The sequence below is a fragment of the Haliotis rubra genome, unplaced genomic scaffold, assembly GCF_003918875.1.
Source record: "Haliotis rubra isolate DU_JTF1 unplaced genomic scaffold, ASM391887v1 Scf88, whole genome shotgun sequence".
NCBI lineage: Eukaryota > Metazoa > Mollusca > Gastropoda > Lepetellida > Haliotidae > Haliotis > Haliotis rubra.
In genome coordinates, this window is record NW_025767612.1 from 2028960 (window position 1) to 2053854 (window position 24895).

General features: G+C 38.2%; 1 protein-coding gene across 5 annotated transcripts; it reads right to left on the minus strand.

The window, feature by feature from the left end:
* Nucleotides 1-924: 924 nt before the first annotated feature.
* LOC124263352 (TGF-beta-activated kinase 1 and MAP3K7-binding protein 2-like) lies at nucleotides 925-23777 on the minus strand. Of its 5 annotated transcripts, none has more exons than XM_046697940.1 (7): nucleotides 22700-22802; nucleotides 18173-19585; nucleotides 16335-16486; nucleotides 15623-15719; nucleotides 14514-14633; nucleotides 10792-10974; nucleotides 925-2226 (listed from the first exon to the last, which is right to left on the minus strand). In XM_046697940.1, exons 2-7 carry the CDS (start codon nucleotides 19026-19028, stop codon nucleotides 2219-2221), a joined length of 1416 nt encoding a protein of 471 aa, XP_046553896.1. In that variant the 5' UTR covers nucleotides 19029-19585; nucleotides 22700-22802; the 3' UTR covers nucleotides 925-2218. The 5 variants fall into 5 exon arrangements, with proteins under 5 accessions (XP_046553896.1, XP_046553899.1, XP_046553898.1 ...); XM_046697943.1 differs by lacking the exon at nucleotides 925-2226 and adding an exon at nucleotides 23638-23777 and having other exon boundaries at nucleotides 10152-10974; nucleotides 18173-18320; nucleotides 22700-22793; XM_046697942.1 differs by lacking the exon at nucleotides 925-2226 and adding an exon at nucleotides 23638-23777 and having other exon boundaries at nucleotides 10152-10974; nucleotides 18173-18320.
* Nucleotides 23778-24895: the final 1118 nt, after the last annotated feature.

Below are 24895 nucleotides of genomic sequence, written 5' to 3' on the forward strand. Positions count from 1 at the left end.
GTTAAATTTTGTGTCAAAGTATACATCACAAGTTCATTGTACACTTTTTGTAGCTGTCTGTGTAGCATTGGTGCCTCAAGTAATCCCAATAAGATACCTTGCTAAATTGTGTGGGTGGTTAATCCTGCTGGTCAGAGATAATTCCCATCAGTAATGTGTAATGGTTATCAGTAATATGTACCACTAGTTGGTAAAGCATACTAGTAATCAGTAATGGATGACTCTAAACAGTAATGTGTGTACATGGTAAAGCATACCAATAATCAGTAATGGATGGTGATGGCTCTTAACAGTAATGTTCAAAAAAATATATGTTGAAGCATTCCAGGAATCAGAAATGTGTAAAGCAATTATCACGGTGGGGGACACCAGAAATGGGCTCCACACATTGTACCCATATGGGAAATAAACCCGGGTCTTCAGCATGACAAGCGGACGCTTGAACCATCAGGCCACCCCACCGCCCCCAGTAATGAGGAATAGTAATCAGTAACGTGTACTGTTCAATACTACCAGGTATCATTCGCTTTGTAACTTGTGAAAGTAACGAGTATTGGTATTTGGTAAAATGGCAATCAGTAATGTGTAACCTAATCAGTAATATTAAAATGTAATCATGAGTAATAAGTACCAGTAATCGGTACAGGTGTTTTGTAAAGTGTCCCAGTATTTGGCACCAGTGTACCATAAAGTGTAACAGTAATTGATGTAGGTGTTCTGTAATGTTTACCAGTAGGTGGTATTGGTGTTCTGTCAAGTGTCCCAGCAATTGGTTCCACAAGATTTACCAGTAATCAGTAATCAACCTTCAACCAGTGACCGCTTCCTGATTTGTGCACTGTGTCGTGAGTAACTGGTGATGAAGGATTATGGCGATTGAGGTCCCTACCACTGATACAAGCTATTCTAGTATGTGGTGAATAACTTATTTGGCAAATAAGAATAAAAAATAAGCTTTAGTAACCATGGTAACAGAATATGAACAAAACAATATTAGACTTTGTTAAAGTGAAAACAAGGTGGAGAGTGCCATGGAATGGCACCAACATTTGGACATTAATCAAAGTAACAAAGATTATGATTGTGCAAAAAACAAGTTTCTGCCTCATCACGACATCTTGTGGACTCTGCATCAGAAATAGAAGATTAACAGGTGACAGCTGACAAGTTCAACATGACTTGCTATTATGCTACCATTAACCACTTTGACTTTCTCTGTTGCATTGATATTTAGGTAATAATATCCACACTATAACACAGCTTTTATTATTTCCATTTGGAACTGACCGTGTATGTATGTTAATGAGATATAGGTCACATATGCTGCTCCAAGTTGCTGCTGAGATTTAAGAGTAAGTGAGTGAGTTTAGTTTTTAGCCGCTTTTAGCAATATTCCAGCAATATCACGGTGGGGGACATCGGAAATGGGCATCACACATTGTGCCCAAGTGGGAAAACGAAGTCGAGTCTTTGGCGAGACAAGCGAACGCTTCAACCACAAGGCTACTCCACTGCCCCTGAGAATTAAGAAGCTGGGCCTTTATTCTCGAAACGTTCGTAGCCCCAAGAATTCTTAACTTATATTGTAGCCATTGTGTTAAGAATGGGCTTAAGAAGTTCGTAGAGCTACAAACGTTTCGAGTTTAGCTAGCCTGATTACTAGATAAAATAGTTTAGCTGACTCAACGTTCTAGGGAGAGTTAGATTTTGAAAGAGAGATGTTTCAAACAGAGTAAGCTATCTTAATGAGTTTGCAAGCTATGTTGGAGACATATCTGTTCAGAAAGGCAAATCAAATTGAAAAGTACATTTAGATGGATAACCTCCACTCAAAGTCAGCAAACCACCAAAACCACTGAACAGAAAATACTATACTGCCACGCAGTGTATTTGTTCACAACTGGTAGCTGACAACAGAGAATGTTTGATTTGATTTACAAAGATTTGTCCTTGACCTTCCAATGTCTATGACTAATCACCAGAATGACAATGTTAAACAGTGGTTTGTCAATGATGTAGTGTGAGCAGAATACAAGCGTAAGGTAACCCTGTGCTGAGAGGAAACTGTAGTTGAGCAGATGATTCCATGCAGGCAAGGGCCGTAACCAGGACGTACACTGTATGATGGGAAAGACAGCGAGCAGACGGGCAGGCAGAAGTCCTCTCTACAGCAGACACAGGCAGAGGGAGACAGGCCACAGGCAAATAACATTCCACATCATGATCCTAGACAATAAAAAAAACAAAAAACATAATAGGGGAACCAAAGCAAAAACGTTCAAGAATGACGGTGCACAGAACAAAAATTGTCAGACGTTGATTTGTACAGAAATTTGATGCTTTGTTCATTCACATCTTTGTTGCAGTTTTGAACATACAGGCCTGTGTTTCAATAGAATTTCATCTTGATAGATCAAAAATCATTTTTTAAAAATACAACTTCAGATTTGTGACAAAAGTTAGATTTATTTATTGTGGTAGGAGAGGGTTGCCAACATGATCATAATGAACTGATCATACAATAAAAATTTGAAACACATTTGACCACAAGCTTCTGAAACTATTCATCATTCTAGCAAATCTTTCCAATTTTCAGTTCCAACAATTTCAACATTGTTCGGTGCTCTCTTAAATCCAACAACACAAAGACCATGCAAATAATCACCATGCAGTGTAACAACAAACAAAACGCAAATCTACGAGTGAGCCAGGTCCGACTCCGCTTTGAGGAGTGGAAGGTAGGGGTGAAACGGTATACCGCGGTATTAGTACAACTGTGGTAGTTTGCCTTTGATGCAGTATACCATAATGCAATCAAAAAATTCGGTATTTTCAGTTTTCATACCCTTTTTAAACCTTTTCTAAAATGTCTAGAAATCTAATTATTTGGCCAAAATCTATGCATTTCTTTGCTATTTTCCTGGAAGTATGTTCTCAAGTACCAAACCGAAAATGGACCAAACCGAAGGCCTTGTAACCACAATATGTACCGTACCATTGTAAGAGTGTACCGTTTCACCCCTCATGGAAGGAATGTCCAAAGTGATGCAGGTCGTGACATTTACCACCCTGGTACAAACCACAATTGTGTTAAAGGTGTGGACAGATCAAGGATCAATGGGAAGTGAGCTGATACTGAAACCCCAGAATCAGCTCAACCTTGCTTGTCACCCACCTCAAAATATTGTGAGTATTGTTTAACACAACAGTTGCTTATAACTTAAAACTTGTAAAAGAAAAACTGGTGTGGCACAAAAACACAAACAGTCACACAGTGCCAGGCATCTCTTTATAAAAATAAGGCAACTTCAGTCACTTTAAAGGTTTTATTGAAAACTTTAAAACCAAATTTTAGTCAATCCATAGCAAATCCTTGTACATATTAACAATTTGTCAGTTACAATCATCTGTAAATATTCAAAATGGATTTGTTGAAACAATGTCAAAAATACAGCATATACAGTAGAAGTATTTACAGAACCTATTCCTGCAGAACAAACAGAGCAGGATTGAAGTCTTTATAATCTGTGTTTACTCTGCGTTCTACGCAAAGACTAGACTTCATGAAAGCCTCCAAAACCATGCCACGAAAATATTGCATCCTAATGCAAAAATGGACACTGTTCAAAAATTGAAGTCTTCCATACCACATTGCATGAAACATCCTTATTTATCTGGGGTAAAATATTTCCATTCTATTATGAAAAATACCCTAGAACCATTCACTACTCTGACGCCATTTTCTAATCAGGAAGATGAAAAAAGCTCACAGCCTCGAATGAACAGGTTTTGGGCCACTTTACTTCAGCAATATCACAGCTAGGTACACCAAAATTCGGCTTCAAACACCACATCAATGAGGGAAATCGAACCTGGGTCTTTGGCATGACGAGGAAACACTTAAACCACTAGACTAAACCACTTCCCATCACAACCTTGAAATCACACCCAAGGCCATGTCTGAACAAAACAGAGCATAGATCTTCATTCTAACCTAAGTTTCATTTGAGGAAGCCTGTGACGTATTAAAAGGAATTAAAACACCATTAAAATTATGTTTTTTTGTGGGATAAAAGTTTTCTCCATTCAAAGACATAGGAGAAAAGCCCTATGCTACAAGACGTTCTAGTTGTATTTGTGACGTCATGCAAAAGTCGAGACGATTGCTGGTGATAAAGGTTCTTGTTTAAATCACAAAAGTATTACATTAATTTGATTCAATTCATTTAAATCGGGCAATGGTGGCAAATAGGTCGAGGCCATGTATCATATTAGCATGGAAATATGACAAACAGGACAATCAAAACGGTGCGTGAAAGCTCTTCTGGAAGTTCTTGGACAGTAACAAGTTTTATCAGTTTCATTTTGAGCTGAATTGAACAGCATTTCATTCATATCCCAGTCAGGAAGGACACATCTAACTAACTACATTCAGATGGACATGATAAAGTGTGCTTCCGAATTTCCTCAAAAATGTTATTTTTCAGGAAGGAAATTTAGATTTCCTGATTTCATTCAAGTTCTCTTACTAATTGAAATTCGATGTAAACATAGACTAATAGTCTTAGAGGTTTTCATGCTGTCGCAAACACCAAGATTGCAAATTTGACCCAATGTACAAATTCACAAAACGGCAATAAATACATATGAAATTATACTTCAAATCCTCTGCAAAAAAGGTTAGTATCCTTGGTAGAAGTCAGTTGTGTATGCCCTACAGAAAGCAGCAGTCTGTTCTTCCAAAGAAATCATTCATAAGTACCCATGGTAACTACAATCACATCATCATTTGCCTGGATAATTAGTGTAAAATAACAAATATACATCATCACTGAAGACTTGAATCATGTCTCAATTTGGTTTTGATTGCACAGCCTTAGTGTCAGTGAACTGAAACACAATACAGGGCCCTGTTTCACAAAGCTATCATAGCGCTACGACTGTCGTACTTCCTATAATGTAACACAGACTTACAACAGTTGTGACAGCTTTGTGAAACGGGGCCCAGCTCCAGTTCGTGATAAAACATCTCAATGTCCTTGTTTTCAACATATTATGACATAAGGTCAAAGGGATCAGAAGTCTTTAAACATACGACTTCAAAATGTTAAACATTATTACTATGTCCATAATGGCTAATCAATACAGCTATGCAATGAGACAACTTGGTCTGCAATATGATACGCAATACATACACATTGGAAAAGTGGATTAAGTGTATGTTCATAAGCTGTGACACAAATACACACTTCATCCACCATAGAGGGAGAATTTCCAGTTCTCAAGTATGGCACTGATATCAATGGACTTCATGAAAATTAATAAAATGATATGATGGACTCTTTGAATTCCGAACGTGTTGATACGTATCATATCACAACCAAGCATATCGTTTCATCCTTATTCATCATCTGCTAATCACACAGACAACTTTCACAGATTCCTACAATATACCTAATGGCGCACATTCAAAAGCTCCTTCTTAACAATGACATTAAGTATGCCTGTTCATGAAATACTCAATGAAATGATCATCATAGGCCAGTATGGGAGTTACTGTCACCTTAGCATTAAGATCACTTTGTGGAATCGGTCTGTCTATAGGTCACTGTTCCCTCAAGTTATCTTTGTGGTGGCACTACTGCCATTTTGTAGTTACAATCATTGTACACTAAGATGTCACTGGGGATCAGGGCCTTTGTGTCGATAGTCAATGAAAATCTACATGAAAACAACTGATCTCAGAAATTACCTGTTTTTGTTAGAGAAGATGTTCAATGTAGAGAAGAAGCAGAATTTACAGAAAGACTTAGCACTCAGTACATTCTTTGGCACTGTGAAAACTAGTCTGAGAAAAATATGCCAATTTAAGCTCAGCAGCACTGCTGAAATTGTGGAGGGAGAGAGTTAAATTCTTTATTTCTCATGTGCATAAATTATTTTCCGAAGCCTTTGGATCATAACAACAATATTTCAGCTAAACACAGCAATACAATAAAATTTCTGGAAAAACAGCCAAAAGTAAATTAAACAGTGAACTGTCACATCGGTAAAATTCAACTTTTGTCCCCAAATTTGTAAGAAGTCCATGATATATACTTTTTACCCACGAGAACTTCAGGTAAAAATAAATGTCTCAAGTAACATAGCAATTGGTTGAGAGCATATCATTTTATCCAGATGCCCTTGATTTCAATCACTACATCTTTTTTTCCAGACACGATATTTACAAACCACATTTGTAGAGCTTAAATATCACTAATCATGACATTAAACAAAAAATAACAATGATTAACAATAGCATGATACCTTAACTTTTATGGATCATTGTACATCTGAATTTCAAATCATTCCTACCTCCTTGGGAGTCAGTAAACCATATTGATGTTGGGTGCTAGGATGTCTTACTGTTCGATTAAAATTGCAATCTTGTCCTACCAGAAATCCTTTCTTTGAGCCTAAGGCAAATCTGAACCAGGCACTACTTAACCGATAACACACATAATACACTCCGTGTCTTAGGGGCTGGGGCTGGTTCTGGGTCTTGGGTTGGGTCTGGTTCTGGGTCTGGGGTTGGGTCTGGGTCTGGGTTTGGGGTAGGGTCTGGGTCTGGGGTTGGGGTAGGGTCTGGGTCTGGGGTTGGGGTTGGGGTTGGGGTTGGGGTTGGATCTGGGGTTGGGGTTGGGTCTGGGGTCTGGGGTTGGGTCTGGATCTGGGGTTGGGGTCTGGGGTTGGGGTTGGGTCTGGAGTTGGGTCTGGGGTTGGGTCTGGAGTTGGGGTTGGGGTTGGGTTTGGGGTTGGGATCTGAATCTGGGTCTGGGTCTGGGGTCTGGGGTTGGATCTGGATCTGGGGTTGGGATCTGGATCTGGGTCTGGGGTTGGGTCTGGGGTTGGATCTGGATCTGGATCTGGATCTGGATCTGGGTCTGGGTCTGGGGTTGGGTCTGGAGTTGGGTTTGGGGTTGGGTCTGGGGTTGGGATTGGGTCTGGAGTTGGGTTTGGGGTTGGGTTTGGGTCTGGGGTTGTGGTTGGGTCTGGGGTTGGGTCTGGGGTTGAGTCTGGGTCTGGGGTTGGGTCTTTGGGGGCTGGGGTTGGGTCATGGTCTGAGGTTGAGTCTGGGGTTGGGGTTGAGTCTGGGTCTGGGTCTGGGTCTGGGTCTGAGGTTGAGTCTGGGGTTGGGGTTGAGTCTGTGGTTTGGGTTGGGGTTGGGTCTGGGGTTGGGGTTGGGGTTGTGTCTGGGTCTGGGTCTGAGGTTGAGTCTTGGGTTGGGGTTGAGTCTGTGGTTTGGGTTGGGGTTGGGTCTGGGGTTGGGTCTGGGGTTGTGGTTGGGGTTGTGTCTGGGGTTGTGTCTGGGGTTGAATCTGAGTCTGGGTCTTAAGAAACTATGGTCAAGACTATGGTCACTTACTCTTACCAACTTACTCTGTCCACCCAATACTGATTTAGCTAGCCTGATTTCTGAATGTACATGTCCCTGTGCCAATAGTGGACTCGAACCATCGAAGTCAAAAACATCGGAGACTAAGGAAGATTTTAGTGTAATAAGATCAAACCGAATCCAAAATATTAACATTCAGTACATATTTGATTAAAACTGACCAAGGTCTTTAGCAATTACATTAAAGATTTAACTAACCACCTCAACTTCTGTGAACTGTGAAACTGATGATTAGGAACAAGCACCATAGCATACGCCCACAAAGGCCCTTGTAGTCAATGGAATTATTAATTATGACTTCAATCAAAATATGAAATCTACTCTTGCAAGCAATTTACAATGTGATGATCTGCTAAAAATTATGCCATTTTCTTACCTAGAAGGAAACAACATCAAATGAAAATTTCACACTGGTATTGCACTGCAGTATAACATGGACACACTATAGAAACAGTGTACTGGTTCCAAGCCAACCTTCTTGTGTTATCCCCCTAAAGCCCAGAGTGAGGGAGTGAGTATGGTTTTACACTGCTTTTAGCAATATCCCAGCATTGACACAGCCTGTGGATTGAACCACTGAACTTCCACGCTACAGACAGATGCTCCATCTACAAGATCACAGACCCCACCTCCATCTATTTTATCACTAATCTAACAAAGGGTTTCTCTTGATCATGAGTGCAATTGTTTTTTCCTTATATAATTCAAATCACGCTATAAACAAGGTTCTCTAGCTCACGACCGTAATTTAATTGGATGGCTATATTTAACAAACAATAAAACTCAAAACAAAAGTTAGAACAACAAATGGGTCCAGATTTTTGTCAAAATGGAATGAATATATAATCCACAGGTTAATCGAGGATGATGGTCATATGAATTCATCATGTGATATTGTTTCCTTAAATAAACTAGATAAATACATCACACAGGTGTATTTGACTGTCTTATCAAACAACTGCTTCCTTATTTGAAGAAGCTACCAATGAACTTTGTTAACACAATGTTAACTAAACAAAATAAGGAAAGACATCGAAATGCAAAAATTTCATTACCAAAAAGTATTCAACTCTTTCAATGACAAACCCATGGAGCACCACAGGCCATGGGGGGGTCACTGTTGAAAGAGTTTCACCTGGTCAAGTTGCAACTCAGAAACGCCATCCCAGGTCCATCATGGAATCCATCAGAGGAACCATATTGCCCCCCAATGACATTGCTTATCTACTTAACGTCTTAACTCCATTACAACAACAACCTCATTTACAGTCTGCCAACAATCAAATCATTTTTGCAATGTTCTATCACACAGATAAATTATTTCCCTTTTCTGTGAATGAGGAAGTATGTTTGATTTACAATGACTTGATTCTGGCACAAAGATACACGTCAAAGCATCAATGAGGGTTAAAATCAAATTGAGCAACTTTTCCTTGAAAAGTTGATAATCACTTTGAAAAATAAACACCAAAGTTTGGCTCCGAATGTCCCTGTAATACCATACAGATCAAACTTTTTTAAGTTGTGCCCAAATGTAAGTCACCAGATCTTTATACTCATCATCACAAATATAAAATTGAGTTGCATTGCATAAAACTGCCACAAATGACTGCATCGTCAGTCCATGCCAGTCATGCACACCCCATATTCTACAACAAATGAGGAATCTAGGATATCCAAGCCTGTGCTGGCTGACCATGGTTATGATAAAGATAACAATTCACTCAAAACAAGTCATTCAGAATGACATGGATCTTAGGGGTGAAATGGTACACTCTTACCACGGTATGGTACATATTGCGGTACAAGGCTTTTGGTTCGGTACATGAGACATGATCATAATGCAGAAAATTGACAACAAGAGACCTTAAATTGTTTAATACAATGGGAAACAAATAACCATAATCTTTGTCAGTTTGAATGAACAAAGCTGTCATTTAATGACTAGATAGAAGAACTCTACGAAAACTGAAAATACAGAATTTTGGGATTGTATTATGGTAAACCGAACGAAGGCAAAATACTGCGGTTCTACTAACACCACGGTATACCATTTCACCCCTAATGGATCTACAACCGAGGTACTAACGTTCCCCGGGCAACAAGAGCCAGATCACAATCAGCTTGATAATTGCACAATGGTCAGAGAAAGTGAGCAATGATCACTAGGTACTGGAATAAAGACAGCTACATGATGGCCGAACATCATCAGACTTCAATATTTCGGCAACAACATGATGAATGATTAAGTTGATGAATGCAGCCCAAAACATTTGAAATTGTCACAGCATCTTAAACTTGGAACCAACAACAATGGGCGAGGCTTTGTTTCAAACTCATTCCTCTGTAAGAGAAGTAGTGTTGGGAACTGGTTAAAATCTCATAATTGATGATTGGTTCATTACAACCGATCAATCATCGAAAATAATTGTTTAGCATCATTTATAAAATTTTCCTGATTGTGTTTCTTAATGCACAAAACATAAAGAAAATACATATAGTTCTTTTTTGTTGTTTTTTGCAAATTGCACACAATGCATTTGCAAATTTCACATCTTTACAGGATGACATATGTTAGGAACTTAAAGATAAATTCAATCATGACTTGGAACGAGCTAGTAGTGCTTATGAAATGTAACACACAAAACCAACCTTGTGAAAAATATTGTCAATGTAAACAAGTGTTCCAAAATTGTTTGTGTTTGATTATGAGAAAACATGATCGATTTCTTGGTCGTTAAGTCACTGCGACCAATCTTCGATTATTTCAATTAATCGGACCACCACTAAAGAGAAGTCCTCTTCACACCTTTAATCACCTTCACACCTTTAGTTGGTTTTTGAAAATGACCAACAACAAAAAAATCTTTAACAAATCTTAAAACTTAAATGACTTTTGAGAAAACATTTTCGCAAACATCAGGGATCATTAATAAGCCAAATTTTCTGATTGCTTGGAATATATTCAACCCACACTACCAGGCAACTCTACTTGTCTATTTCTAAATGGGAGACAATATTGGCTAAATTCAATGATTCAAAAGCTCACTTCTGACTACAGTTTCTAGTTTATCTGAAACAATTAGAACATATTCTGCCAGGTTTTCAGTTATTTAGGATTTAGCACACTATTAAGAGTGCCTACCCTCACGAAAAGGTCAGACTAAATATGATCAAGAGACAACTGAAGGCCAAAGCCTTTCCCAGTGCTGCTGGTTCCAGGTTTTGCTGAGACAATGAGACCTTCACCTAGCGTGATGTTCCAATGCTGTTGGTTATATTTGGTACAGTGTCGTATCAGTGGTGGCAGTAGCACAGCTCTGCCGAGTGTATATGGCAGGGCTGGACATTACCTGTGGCTGCTCTGGGCATCTCACAGCACTCACACTTGTTGAGGGCAGGGTGGTTCAGGAACTTACATGCCGAACAACTCCACTGCTCCCCCTCCTCTGAGTCCCCTGACCCTGCAGGGGGTTGTGTGGGAGGGGCAGGGGGAACAGAAGTGAGGCTCTCTCGGGGAGGAACCGGTGGTGGAGCTGTAGAGAAACACACAGTATAATATTCAACACATATTTTGAGAACATCAAGGTGAGTGAGTGAGTTTAGTTTTACACCGCTTTTAGCAATATTCCAGCAATACCACGGAGTACACAAGAAAAGGGCTTCACACATTGTATCCATGTGGGGAATCAAACCCGGGCCTTCGTTGTAACGAGTGAACGCTTTAAAGATCACATATACCCTAGGGGGTACAAATACATAAATCACTAACTGGCATCGTTATAAATGAAACCCCGTCATTAAAACTACTCATTTCGACCTTTAATTGACTTAAATCGACCTTTTTGACAACAGTGCACAATTCTCACCCGCGAACGAAATTTCAACCAATCAGAGCGGCGCGTCTCTGTGACGTCATATGAGGAATAGATATGAGGGCCAATGCAGAATTCATCTACATTTCAGGGGGTAAATTATCTTGTTTACAGGTTTGTATAAACCTGAAATCGTGACAATTGTTGTGGAAAATGAAAGCTATATGTCCTCACAATCTACTGTCATTTAATTTTGTCTCCTGCTTTGCCTAGTTTCCGAGTTACAACTTGTTTTCATAGACGATCCTGTCAAAATCGATTGGTGTCGTTAGGCCCTATTTGTATAATGACTGATCAAAATTTATCCCATTTCTGTATTTTTTTACCTCGATATTTAATCATGTCATGTAAAAATCTGTTTGTATTCTCAAAACAGTGTTGGCCCATAAGTTTTCACATGCAATACAGCAATTAATACTCCCTTGTTGTAACCCGTGTTAGGTGGTATAAACCTACACATGTTTTTTGTCATCATTCACTTGATGGTCAGTTAATGAATTTATAACAGGAATAATTAGTGGGTAACACAGTTAGATTACCCGACAAAGGTTCCCATTTGGCATTTCTTGTGTCTGGAGTAAATATTCAACATTATAAACATCGATCAAAGGATTAACCGATAACACGCTGATTGATTAATTACTTTTATCTTACACAGCCGGAATTGTCAAAAGGTAGTGTTTATGTATGTAGATTTACTAATCTATACTGAATACACTCTGTCGTGGTCGGTGTTCGCGTAAAACAACGCCCTTCTTTCAAAGGATTAACCGGCAATACAATGATTGATTGCCCATTATTGGCTAACTAAATTACTGTTTTTAAAGAAAGGTGGACATTATGCAATTAGTTGCCAAGTGTGCTATCTTGGGTGACCAATGAGACTATACACCAATACCTGAAAAGATTTATCACTTTTTCGTATATTAAACTGTTAAAAGACACATCAACAGTTTTGTGGATATTGATGGATACATTCCTCGAACAAGGTAATGGCCTGATATTGTTCCAATAACTTTAATCTGTTTTAATTTTAATATTTGCATTTTGTTTTTATTCATTTGTCGTAGCATTCAACAGAATCATTGTTTTCGCATTGAAGTGTAATGAGACAGACAACATACACTAGGGTGTGTGTGTGCGAATTATGATTCACATTGGCAAACTATAAAATGTCTAGATATTACAGTTCTGTTATAAATTCACTATAAGTATCAGCAGATCGTCTGCTTTTTATTTAGTTTCAAAATGCATACAAGTATGATAATAAACTAATTAGGATTATAAGACCAAATATAAAGACGACATTGACTAGTATCTACATACTGGTGAGTGGACATTAACCATGTGAATGTAGCAAGAAATTTATCACGCAGTATTGTGACTTCACCCCACCTAGCTTCCGTGGAACAAATCGTTATGTTATAAGTTGTGTCATGCAAAACTGGCTTGGTTATGATTCCAATACATATTTAACTATGAGTAGAAAGTAGTTTTGATTTTCTAACTTGATGAAAACAAACTATAATCTCATTAATTCTAACAGACTTTACGATTTTCAAAAATGGCGGCCCTGTCAGGAACATCCGCCAGTGTGACGATAAATGCTATTTAGGTTTGTTTTCACTGAGTTACAAAATCAAAACTACTTTTCTACTGGTAGTAAAATATGTATTTTATTGATGGCCAATAGGATTTTGCATGACATAAGCGTATAACATAACAATTTCTCTCCTGGCAGCTTAGGTGGGTGTCAATATAATACTACTTACAATATTATTGTTACTCGACCACAACCTCACTCCGAGGAAGAAATCGTTATGTTACAAGTTGTGTCATGGAAAATCTTTATGGTCATCAATCATATACATATTTTACTACAACTAGTAAGTAGTTTTGATTCTTTAACTTCCGTGAAGCGATCTGAACACAAGTAAGATATCGCTTTTCAGGCTTCCACAACGCCGCTTCGCGACTCACAAACATAACCCATTTAGCACTTAACCGCGGGTCCTGTGGAAATCTGTGCATGGTCACACCATCGCCCGACCCTCTAGGAGCAATTGATCGACAAAGCAACGATTCGCATGTCGCCGTCGTTGATGTCGGAAATCATCAAAATGATGAGCGTGCTACACACTTTCTATACAGCTAACTGAAAATCGTTCCTCATATGACGTCACTGCAGTGCTCTGGCGACAGAGTTACGTAACCTGTCTGTGGTTTCGTTGGCGGGCGAGAGGGAAGAGGGGACCTTTTGGCCACTTTTAATCGCTCGGTATTAATTAACTACAAGTTTTAAAGAATAAATTTGGTGTTCCGCATAAGACTAACCACAAATCTTTCATATGTAATGGTTAAAAGAGTAACAAAAAAACAAAGTTTATTGGTTCTTTAACCACTAGGCTACCCCACCAAACTCTTAGCATTATGATGAGCGCCCTCAGAACATCAAGGCCCATTGTACATGTTGTACAAATGAGCTTACTTTATGCTATCACAAGACACAAGTTATGAACTGAAGTACATCGACTAAATTATTGAAAATTACTTAAATGTCTGTTACTCAAAGCTATCATGAAATACAACTACAGTAAGTTTCTGAATAGAGTTAAGATGGTCACAGCAGTAAGATACCTTGAAGTCTTAAAGCTATGTGAAATAACACTAACACTAGTTCCATTTTTAATATTAAGTGATATACTATGATATAAACTAATGTATTCACTACTTGCATCACTATTACCAGGACAATGCTGTGAGTGAGATGGGTAGAACACTTTGAACATTGATGAACAGTATTTAGGTAAATATCATTGGGTAGTATTGAAGCCTAAAGCCCAAAATGGTCCTGGTAGTCAACACTTAACTACTTGGTGAAGTTACAAAGAAACCAAAGGTAAGAATCAGGGCCCTTATTCTTGAAATGTTCGTAGCCCTAAGAATTTTTAACTTTGATCATAGCCAATGTGTTAAGAATGGGCTTAAAGAAGTTCGTAGGGCTACGAATGTTTCGAGAATAGCTAGCCTGGATGTTGGACTTAAACAAGTGATCAGCAGATCCTGTCATGACTAAGGGACACAGTTCTGTAGTTTGGGAACTTCTTGCCCACCTGTACATCTCTTTTAGCACATACTAGTTGCTAGTTACTTCCTCACAGTTTTAACCATAGCAACAAACAGTTACTGGCTTTACTTACACTCACTGGTCCGGTCTGAGGGCCGGTTAGCATTGAAGGAATTCCGATGGACATGTTGCCCAGTGGGTATGTTGTTGAAGAAATTCTGTTGGCCGATAGGGTCTATTACACTAAATGGCGCTGAAACAGAATACCGAAATTCTGTTGATTACTTGGTACAAAACACATTTACGTACTATCCCATTCAATACATTTGTATTCTCAATGCCAATTACTTACACAAAATATATCATTCAATGAAGCTGTATGAAAGAGACCAAAATCATTCTTAGAGATATAAGTTGAAACAGCCAAAATCTAAAACAAACAGAATACCTTATTGGAGGAATACAGTTTTCAATAAAACAATTTTACATAATACATTGTATAAGACCATGCAATTAGGCTTAAAAGATTGACACACCCAGCTGTTTTCTTCTTTTTTTTAACCCAGATTATAAAGCACTCAGTATACTGACGGAATGTTCCAAATACTCATATATTTACTGCTATACATTATTCTATAACTTTGTTCAGAACTGTGATTGTCTTTAAAGTCCAAAGTTTCCCAAATTCAGAGGTAGTTTAATATTATTTCATTAAATGCAAAATGCCTAATCATACATTGAAGTGCCTTTTTGCTTATTTTTCATTCACTTGTGAAATGCATGTTACCTATATAAAGAAATAACATGAGCTGTTACTCTACTTGGTATAGTAAAATAACACGGCAATTATTTACCAAATATCAGTGAGTGAGATTAGTTTTATGCCGCACTCAGCAATATTCCAGGTATATGGCAGCGATCTGTAAATAATCGAGTCTGGACCAGACAATCCAGTGATCAACATCATTGATCTATGCAATTGGGATGTGATGACATGTGTCAACCAAGTCTGCAAGCCTGACCACCCGATTCTGTTAGACGCCTCTTACAACAAGCATGGGTTACTGAAGATCAATCCTAACCCGGATCTTCGTGGGTGTAGTATCAACCTCCAATGGTTTACATAACTCCCAGCTTGCTGAGAGTGTGGCAACCAGTCAAAATAAAGTATTCTACAAGCATCTTCTGTTTTCATATCAACAAGTTTAAGAAAGAAGATGAGTAAATCATGTAGATACTTACTCTGGCCATTCCTATACATGTCTATTTCATTGACCATCACTTGAATATCTGTCTGAAGTTTTCTATTAGCTTGCCGCATCTTGCCTATATCGTCAACCTAATCACAAACAAAACAAACCCATTTAATACCAAAATGCTGAACATCCTGAAAAGAGACAGTCAAAGTGACCGAGTGAGTTTAGTTTTATGCTGCACTCAGCAATATTCCAGCTAAATGGCGTCGGTCTGTACCAGACAATCCAGTGATCAACAGCATGAGCATCAATGTACGCAATTGGGATACAAAGACATGTATCAACCGAGTCAGCAAGGCTGACCACCCGATCTCATTCATCGCCTCTTACGACCAGCATCAATTCTAACATGGATCTTCACAGGTCTCCAGAAATTACTGACACAACAACATGCTTACTTAAAGAAGGATAGGAATACTAGCATTGCCTCATCTGGAATTTTGTGAATTGGGACATGTATTTGGGATTTCAAACATTAATTGTAATTAAATTTACGACAAATGTATATATTGTAACCATGGTGACCAAAGATCAACCAATGGACAGCATACAGACTAAATTCATGTAAAGTATTGAAGAACTTAGCAACATTACAGATCATTTGAACACCAGGGGAAGTAATCCAAATCCTTGAATTATCTCCCTTTGACCACAATGGCACCATTTTGACTGGTGTTGATACAAGTGCGTTGTCATACCCCTGGAAAACTGTTTCTTCGAGCACTTCTCCTTTCCAACATATTCTTCTCCATTTGAGACACTTGAGCTCGTAACTGCTCTAATTTTTGAAGCTCGGATTCATAATCACTCTTCAATCGACCCATCCGAGAATTTTGGTGTGCTAGCAATGCTGAAAACATACAAAGACAGCATAACCATGACATTTACAACACAAACAAGCACAAGCTACATCAGCTATATCGCATCAGTAAGTAGGATATACAAATTATGTTTCAGAAGCCAGGGTAATGTGTGTAATGACTTTGTAAGGAAAAACTGAAAAACGCAAACATTTGCATTATCTGTATCTATACACCTTAAGCGACAATACAAGATACATCTACCCACATCTTACAACATGATCAATTACACAATTACACTATAATATTACTAATATGTATTGCAATAAATAAGGCTTGAATTACCATACTGCCTATTACTAAATGCTAAATCTCATCATATGACACTCTTACAGCTAGCCTAAATTTACCAGTGATGGAAATTAAACACATATTGGTCAGCAAAATTTCCTTTTCAGATGGACCACATACAACTATGGAAAATGTAACATACAAACAACACAAAGTAGCGTGTATGTATTGCATTGTGATTCAAAGATCGATACAACAGGCAGGCCTACTCTGAAAGTGAAACATTTTAATTGCTGATTTTTAAAATCATGGTTGCCATATGTTCACGAAAAAAAAATAGGTCTGGAAGGATATTCAAAATGCTTGCTTAAGGAATCTCACCTGAGTTCCATTTCATATTAAATTCATAAACACAAATAGTTGAAATTTAAACACTCCACGGCTTGCGAATATGTGTGGTAGGCAAATATATTCCTGCAGTTCGCTAGAAAAATGGGAAGTCGTTGACTTTCTGGAAAATGTTTGTGAGGTCATTTCTCTCTGCTAATTGGGTTATCGCTATTCTAGTCTGAGCTTTACTGGTTAACAGTCAAGTTTTCATATAGGTCTTGTTCGGGGCCTCATATTTTTCATGTACTATTATTATGTTTTAACCCCTGTACATCTCCTATTCTTTAACTTTATATCTAATGCTACCATGAATGTTCTATTATTCCTCTCAATGCATATGGGCATTCTGAGATATATCACATCACTGTTTCCGCTGGCATTTTTCACAGCTGGACATTGTGACCGGCTAGCATTTCAAATACCGGTCATTTGTAAATTTTACCGGTCAAGTGATCATGCTTTTCATTGTGCGAGAGACCTTGCACCCCAACAACTAATCAGACATGTAGAGTGTATCGCAATGCATCAATGCCACTATTTTTGGCCTTGGGTTTTCCAAGACTGCTATTTTTTATTTGACAATACCTTGATGTCACTGTGAAAACATAATCTTTTTCAAGGAGAAATAAAATTGACAGAGGTAATTAGAAAATTGATTTTAAAATTTGCCGAACACGATGACCGACAGCCTTTAAAATTACGGACATTCTAACTTTGTACAGGTCAAATTCCGGTATATACCGGGTAACGGAAACACTGGATATATCACATTAAGAAGAACTAATCATGGTAGTAGTATATTTTGTTAGAGCTCTTTGTTACCCAAAGAATAGTAGGTCATACACAGACTCCAGATACAGGGTTCTGGATTTATATTCATTATCCTGATCTGCAGGTCTATCACTGAGGGGACACTTTTCAACTGGTTACACCTTTTCTGTGGCATCCGTCTTGTAAAGCTTAGTGTTATGCTCACACCTTTTGCTAACATAGGTGGAGTTTTTGTTTTTGTTAGTAATTACAGTAAGGGTAGTACAGACCGGAACATTCCTTACCCTGAGTATATTCCACCTCATCCTGCAGACTCCCTGACCTCTGTCGATGGTTGTAATCACTTCGAGAAGATTCATCACTCAAGCTGCTTTGACTAGAAGCAGGAGACATAGTTGGGTAGTTAGGCATATGATGCCCTGTGTCTGTCTCCTGCAAGACAAGGTTACCAAGTTCACTACTAGCCTGAGCTCCCAGCAGTGGAATGACCGGTTGTGCTATACTAGGTGAAGGAAAGCGTGGTAGCGTAGGGGTTATGAAAGCTGAAGAAGTTGTGTTGCCAACAGATATTTGGTTTGGCGCCTGCTGTACATGGAAAGGAGACTGAGAAGCTGTCTGATACTGGCCTGGGAGGTGGTTGGAGGGATGAGAACTTACTCCGTATCGGGTCGGGGAGTGAGCCCCAGACAACTGGTATCCAGACCCTGAGCGCTCCGGTGTTGATGGGAAATATCGCACTTTTGTTTCAGCCCCTTCTGGTCCTGACGCTCGAATTGTCACAGATAACGGTTTATTATATCCAGGTGGAATCTGATGAACTCCCCCATATCCTGGCACTGGGGACGTTTGCCCTGTGGCGTTCATGGGCAACTGCACACCCAATCTCGGATCACGTGAGAAGGCTGAGTAATTGTTAGTCCTATTTCCTGGCCTTTCAGGGCTAATTTGTCCATTATTAGTGTTCTTATTAATAAAGATTGTAGCTTGTGAAGAATGTGTGTATTGATTAGATACATGTGCTGTCGAGCCTGCATAGGATTGAGGTCCTGCTTCAGGCGAATATTGTCCTTGTTGATTAACAGCAGTGGGTAAAGACTGCAGATTCTGCATAGAGGAGGACTGGGGGGCAACAGTACACATCCCACCACTATCCTTACCGAATTGAATCCTATACACATACTGTTGTTGGTTGGGGATGGGGGAGATACTGGACCCAACAGGGGGCGTTGTTGGGGACCGAGAAGGGTAATGATACACTCTCACAGCACGACGCCCTTCTGCGGGACTCCCTGTTGACTGGGGTGAGGCAGTACCTGAACTGTCCGTGCCTCCATAAGTTGTACAATTGATATTAGGGATTTGTCGGGGGGGGATTGGGAGGCATTTTGCTGAACGAAAGGGGCAAAGTCTTGGGGCAATACCGGTGCAGTAATAGGGGACTGTCTCCCATGCTCCTTATTGACACTGTTCGTAAGGTCACTTGGCCATGATATACTTGTTTGAATGTCTGCCCCTGTGTCACGATTCCGAGAAATGAATCTGTGTTGACCGGGTCCAGGGATTGTAGTCTCTTCATGTGTGATATGCACTTCTTGCGGTCTACGAGTAACCTGGTCATTCTGTCCTCGACTTCCAAACAAATAACAATCATTGTATGACTGTAGGGCTTGCAGACACTTTTCCTTATCGTTGCCATTCTGCAAAATAACATAGGATCCTTATGCTACAACTGACAGCAAGAAAGAGAAAATGGTCTTAACACAGACTCAGTCCTAAGATATTGCGCATGATGTATGTCCAAAGTATACCATGAATGACAGCATATAATGTAAACATGAATCACCACAAAATGATACCCTGGGTAGATTTAGACAACTCAAAAGTGCAAAAACAATCAGGTCCCTCGCCCAAAAAACAAATGCTCAAACGAACCTGTGAATAAGTGTTTTTCTACAAATACTGCTAATTCATATTTAGTAGATATCTCAGACTTTCCAATTAGTGAACTATCTCTAGATTACATGGATGTTACATCATTCAAAACCAGCCATGGTTCCTGTTCAAAGCTAGTTCAAAGTACTAGTTACTAGTTAGAAAATGTGTAATATATCTGGTGACGTTAGTTATTCAACATATGTTGTTGTTTTTAAATACCGTTATATTTTCTAATGATAATGAAAAATTATTATTAACCAACATTTGTTTGATTTACAGAAATATTTTGATTGTTTGCGACTCTTGCTATCAGGTACTGATGCCCCAGTCTGGCAAACCTAACTTTGGTCTAGTAGGCTTAGCTAATTCAAGTCTATATATCTTCTGCATCAACAATTAAAAAAAACAACCAAAATTACAATGGTTACAGTTTGGTGCAAGACTTGACAAGAGAAAAAACATTACCAAGCAGAAAAGGACCAACCAAACTTTGCCTCTGCATCCATTGAGGAAAGAATCGTTTTCACAACAAATAACTGGGAAGACATTACAGTACACGAAGACACAAGTATGCATATTACCCTGAACAACTAGAGTGAATGAGTGAGTTTAGTTTTACGCCGCTTTTAGCAATATTCCAGCAATATCATGACAGGGGACACCAGAAATGGGCTTCACACATTGTACCCATGTGGGGACTCAAACCTGGCGTGATGAGTGAATGCTTTAACCATCGCCCCGAACGCCTGGAGTACACACTTGTTGATCAATAACTTCTTCTTATACCAGTGGTTTCTAACACTATGAACACTCCTACTGAAACAAGACAATTAGGGAACACTATATTTTTACCCATTTTCATCAATCTTCTATCTTTTAATCCTAACATAACAAAGCTTTCATAAATATTAATAAGACAATAAAAAGCCCAAAGAAAACATAGACTGTATACAACAAAAGTAATTGATCCAATATGCAGATAAACAAAAGTTCATTAGGATGACAAGCAAGTGAAACTCAAACTGCAATAATACTGATCAGAGTTCTAACCATGTTTTATAATACAGACAGTGAGTATCATCCAATAAGAAAGACAGAAAATCAAATCAATCAAAGAAACTCAGGATAGGAAAGTGTGCTGTATGATGGCAAGGATTTGTCAGATAGCATCAGCAGGGATCAGGGCATTGATTAGCTGGTGGAGGGATCTTAAGATCATGAGAGTGTGAAAATGCAAATTGTGAGTGTAGAAATATCTTCATGCATAGCTGCAGTCTAAGAAGATGTTTCTGAAGAATATTAGAGTGTGTCAATGTCAAATCAAGCTACTTCTAGAAACTACTGTGCTAGAAAAACTATATCTATGATATTATTTAGTAACAAAAAAAAGAAGACACAAAACAAAATAATACAGACTGAAAAAAATATGGGTACAAATACAAGGGGAAAATAAAATGACAACAGATGAAAACACATGCTTGGTTACCATGGTTAATGCTAGATTGCTGACAACTAACAAAGTAGGTAAAGTCAGAAAAATTCATTTGATTTTCATCCTTGCCTGCACTAAAGTGAAAATGTGAGCTGGTTCTAATGCCACCACAAACAATGTTTAGGTCACATCATGGTGTGTCTGGGCGGTGGGGTAGCCTAGTGGTTAAAGCGTTCGCTCATCATGCTGAATTCCCCGGTTCGATTACCTACATGGGTACAATGTGTGAAGCCCATTTTTGGTGTCCCCTGCCATGATATTACTGGAAAATTGCTAAAAGCGGTGTAAAACCCAACTCACTCATGGTGTGTCAGTTTCATGCAGACTGACTGAGTAAGTGAGTGAGTGAGGTGTTATGCTGCTTTTGGCAACATTCCAGCAATATCACAACAGGGACTCCAGGAATGGGCTTCACACATTGTACCCATGTGGGGAATCAAACCTGGGTCTTCCTTGTGACAAGCAAATGTTTAACCACTAGGCTACCCAACCACCCCACTTCATGTGGAGAGCCTGTAGAGCTTTCTCAGACCCTTACTGCTTTTGAAAAACCAACAAGCATGACTATAATGCTGACAAGCCTACTGATGAAAGAAATCAGTATTTCAATTCATGAGTCAGAGATAATTTAGATAAAAACATGCAGGGTTGAGAGGACAAAAAGGTCAAAGGACAGAAACTAAAAAATTATTTTTTAGCCTACACAAAACAAGACTAATGATTAATAATTACTTGTATACTTACACTTACATTAAATATTCAATTGTATCAAAATCATGCTTACAATAGCCTTGAAAACACAAGACCACCAAATTCCTACTTAAGAATGTAAGTTGAGTTACCATGAGTTACTAGCAAATTCTCTGGCTTACATAATGAAAATGTGATACTTGACACAAATATGACCACATTTAAATCTAATCATTTTAATATTCAACGGACTAGCCAACAAATTCTCAACCCATTAGGCGACATTTTTTTAAAGTTTAGGTTAACCTTGACCAAAGCAAAACAACTGTCATTGGGTAACACAAATGTTGTCACTAATTGTTTGCCATTACACATTTTCTTAAAGCTGATAAATACATGTGCCTACAAAGGTAAACAAGATAAGAAATAACTTGAAGTCTAACATGGAGAAAGTCAGTACAACATCACAGTCCATTATTATTATTATTATTATCTGTTTTAATTTTCAGGTGCAATTATTATCAGTTAGCAAAGATCATTAGGGTTATAATGAAACAGCTGACAGGTCATTACATCACTACAGATTGCAAATTAGCACAGTAAACATGCCAATCAACAAGAGCAGTCAATCACTGTGTTAATTAAGTAAAACTATCAATCACCTCACATAAAGTTTGCAGGTAGTATTACTCACCTGTTGCATTATTGAGTTGACAACCTCATCAGGTACTTCGGGATACCGTGCTTTTAATTCATGAAAGATGACTTGTATTGCTGCCATTTTATTTCTGAAATAACTAAAATAGAGTTTCTTTACTGATACAGACACATACTTCTTGAATGTGAACCTACAACAGGTTTTGAACAGGAAAGTTTTGATATTTCCCCATCATAATTTTTTTTCAAAATTATAAATTATAGATTAGCATATACATGATTAGATATGTCAATATTTTCAACAACCTCATCCTGATGTTTAAATCACAAAATCACCTTATCATTAAACAGTTGTCAAATTGTTATGAGATAAAATTACACTGTATCCATGGGGCATTCAGATTCATTCATGACTTCAGACAAGCAATCTAAATTTGAACAACACCCATAACTTAGGATAGCTGTTTAAAATTTAAATAGATCCTAAATCTTAAGATGCATAAAACTGTTGACTTCCCCTTTGACAAGATATGTCATCTCTCATCTGAGAAAGGTTAACTGTCAAAACTTTTTGACATTACTGTGACTATTTAAAAGTAGGGGCTGAAAAGTGCTTCTGATCTGTGTCTTTTTATGCCACATATTGTAAACACAAGATGTCATAATTTCCCGTCTGATCGGACATTGGGTAAGATTAGCTGTTTACTTTCCATCATGTAGGTCACTCCATACATAAGAAAAGCTGCGTATCGGTCCTATCATCTGCATTGAATCTTTTTAATGTATTCGTGTTAGACCAACACGTACAGAACCTATTACGACTACTGTCAGATATGCCATTTACGTACTTCTTGAATCACAGAGAAATTTGTTTGCAAATATTTGGCAGGCACTTGCCCCACAGAGGAACGGTGTCTCGCCTGTCGTCACTTCGTTGACGTTTACACAATAATCACATTTGCAAATTTCACCTACCTTGGCACAGTTGATTAAATAATATTCTTCCTCCATATATAATGTAACTAAATACTTCGTCTCGTAACTTGTTTGAATCTGGATCGAAAAATTCTATCACAAAACATTATTTTCCTGATCATCCTATGAAAATGGCGCAAGCGCATGCGCATACACTGTAATAACTTCCGCGAGAGTTGTCGTTCTTTACGTATTCATCTCACTCATTAGACCGAAATAACAGTTGACGCATTTCTGTTTCGGAAAATACATCACACTTTAAAGATTTTAATCGTCAGTCACAATCCGGACACGTGGCATATTGGTCACGAATGTGTGACACAAAGTATATGGCTTCAAGTTGTAGTACATTTTGAATAAAGAGTGAAATACACGAATATCCAATAAGACAACGACATTTATGATATACTTATAATGCATATCAACGAATGAATATGAATTTTATTATGATTTATTTTAGAAGAATTCAGTACATACTTAACACTTTATTTTGACCAGTCAGAACGAAACAGTCTTCCTTGACATGGCTGAATTGTTTGGGTTTTATAAAATATACAAACAAAATAGATCGAATACATTCATAAATGTATGAATTTCTATATGTACTTGCAGTAATAAAGAAAATATTAATCTACGCATTGTGCCAATTTCCTTGTATTATTTAGTGCATCTAAAAGGGAGGGATAAGCAATCCACTGAATATGTGCAACTAATTGTTTTGATTAATTCAAATGACTGATTCATATCAAACCATTTACAGTTTTCCATGTATACCGTGTTGTCTATGGAGCCTATGCTGTCTACAATGTCTATGAAACCATCGCAGTACGATCATAAATCATTGTCACGTACTTCTAAATTATTTTGGCCATATGCTGCAATATAAACGCATACTATATTAATAACAAACCAACAATATAACAAAAATAAAATATATAAAAAATGAAAGAATGTTTCATAAACGTGTACGTTTTCTGGACAGATGTTAACATTTTACTAAAGTGTATATTTTAATGTAAAATGTATTTTCTTTACTTTGTTTCGAGTGAGTTGAATTGTGCTAAACACTTGGGGTAGCCTAGTGGTTAAAGCGTTCGCTCGTCACGCCAAAGTCCCGGGTTCGATTCCCCACATGGGTACAATGTGTGAAGCCCACTTCAGGTGTGCCCCACAGTGATATGGCTGGAATATTGTTAAAACCATACTCACTCACTCCAAATATTATCACTATTTCACTTCGGTGTAGAAACAGTTTATG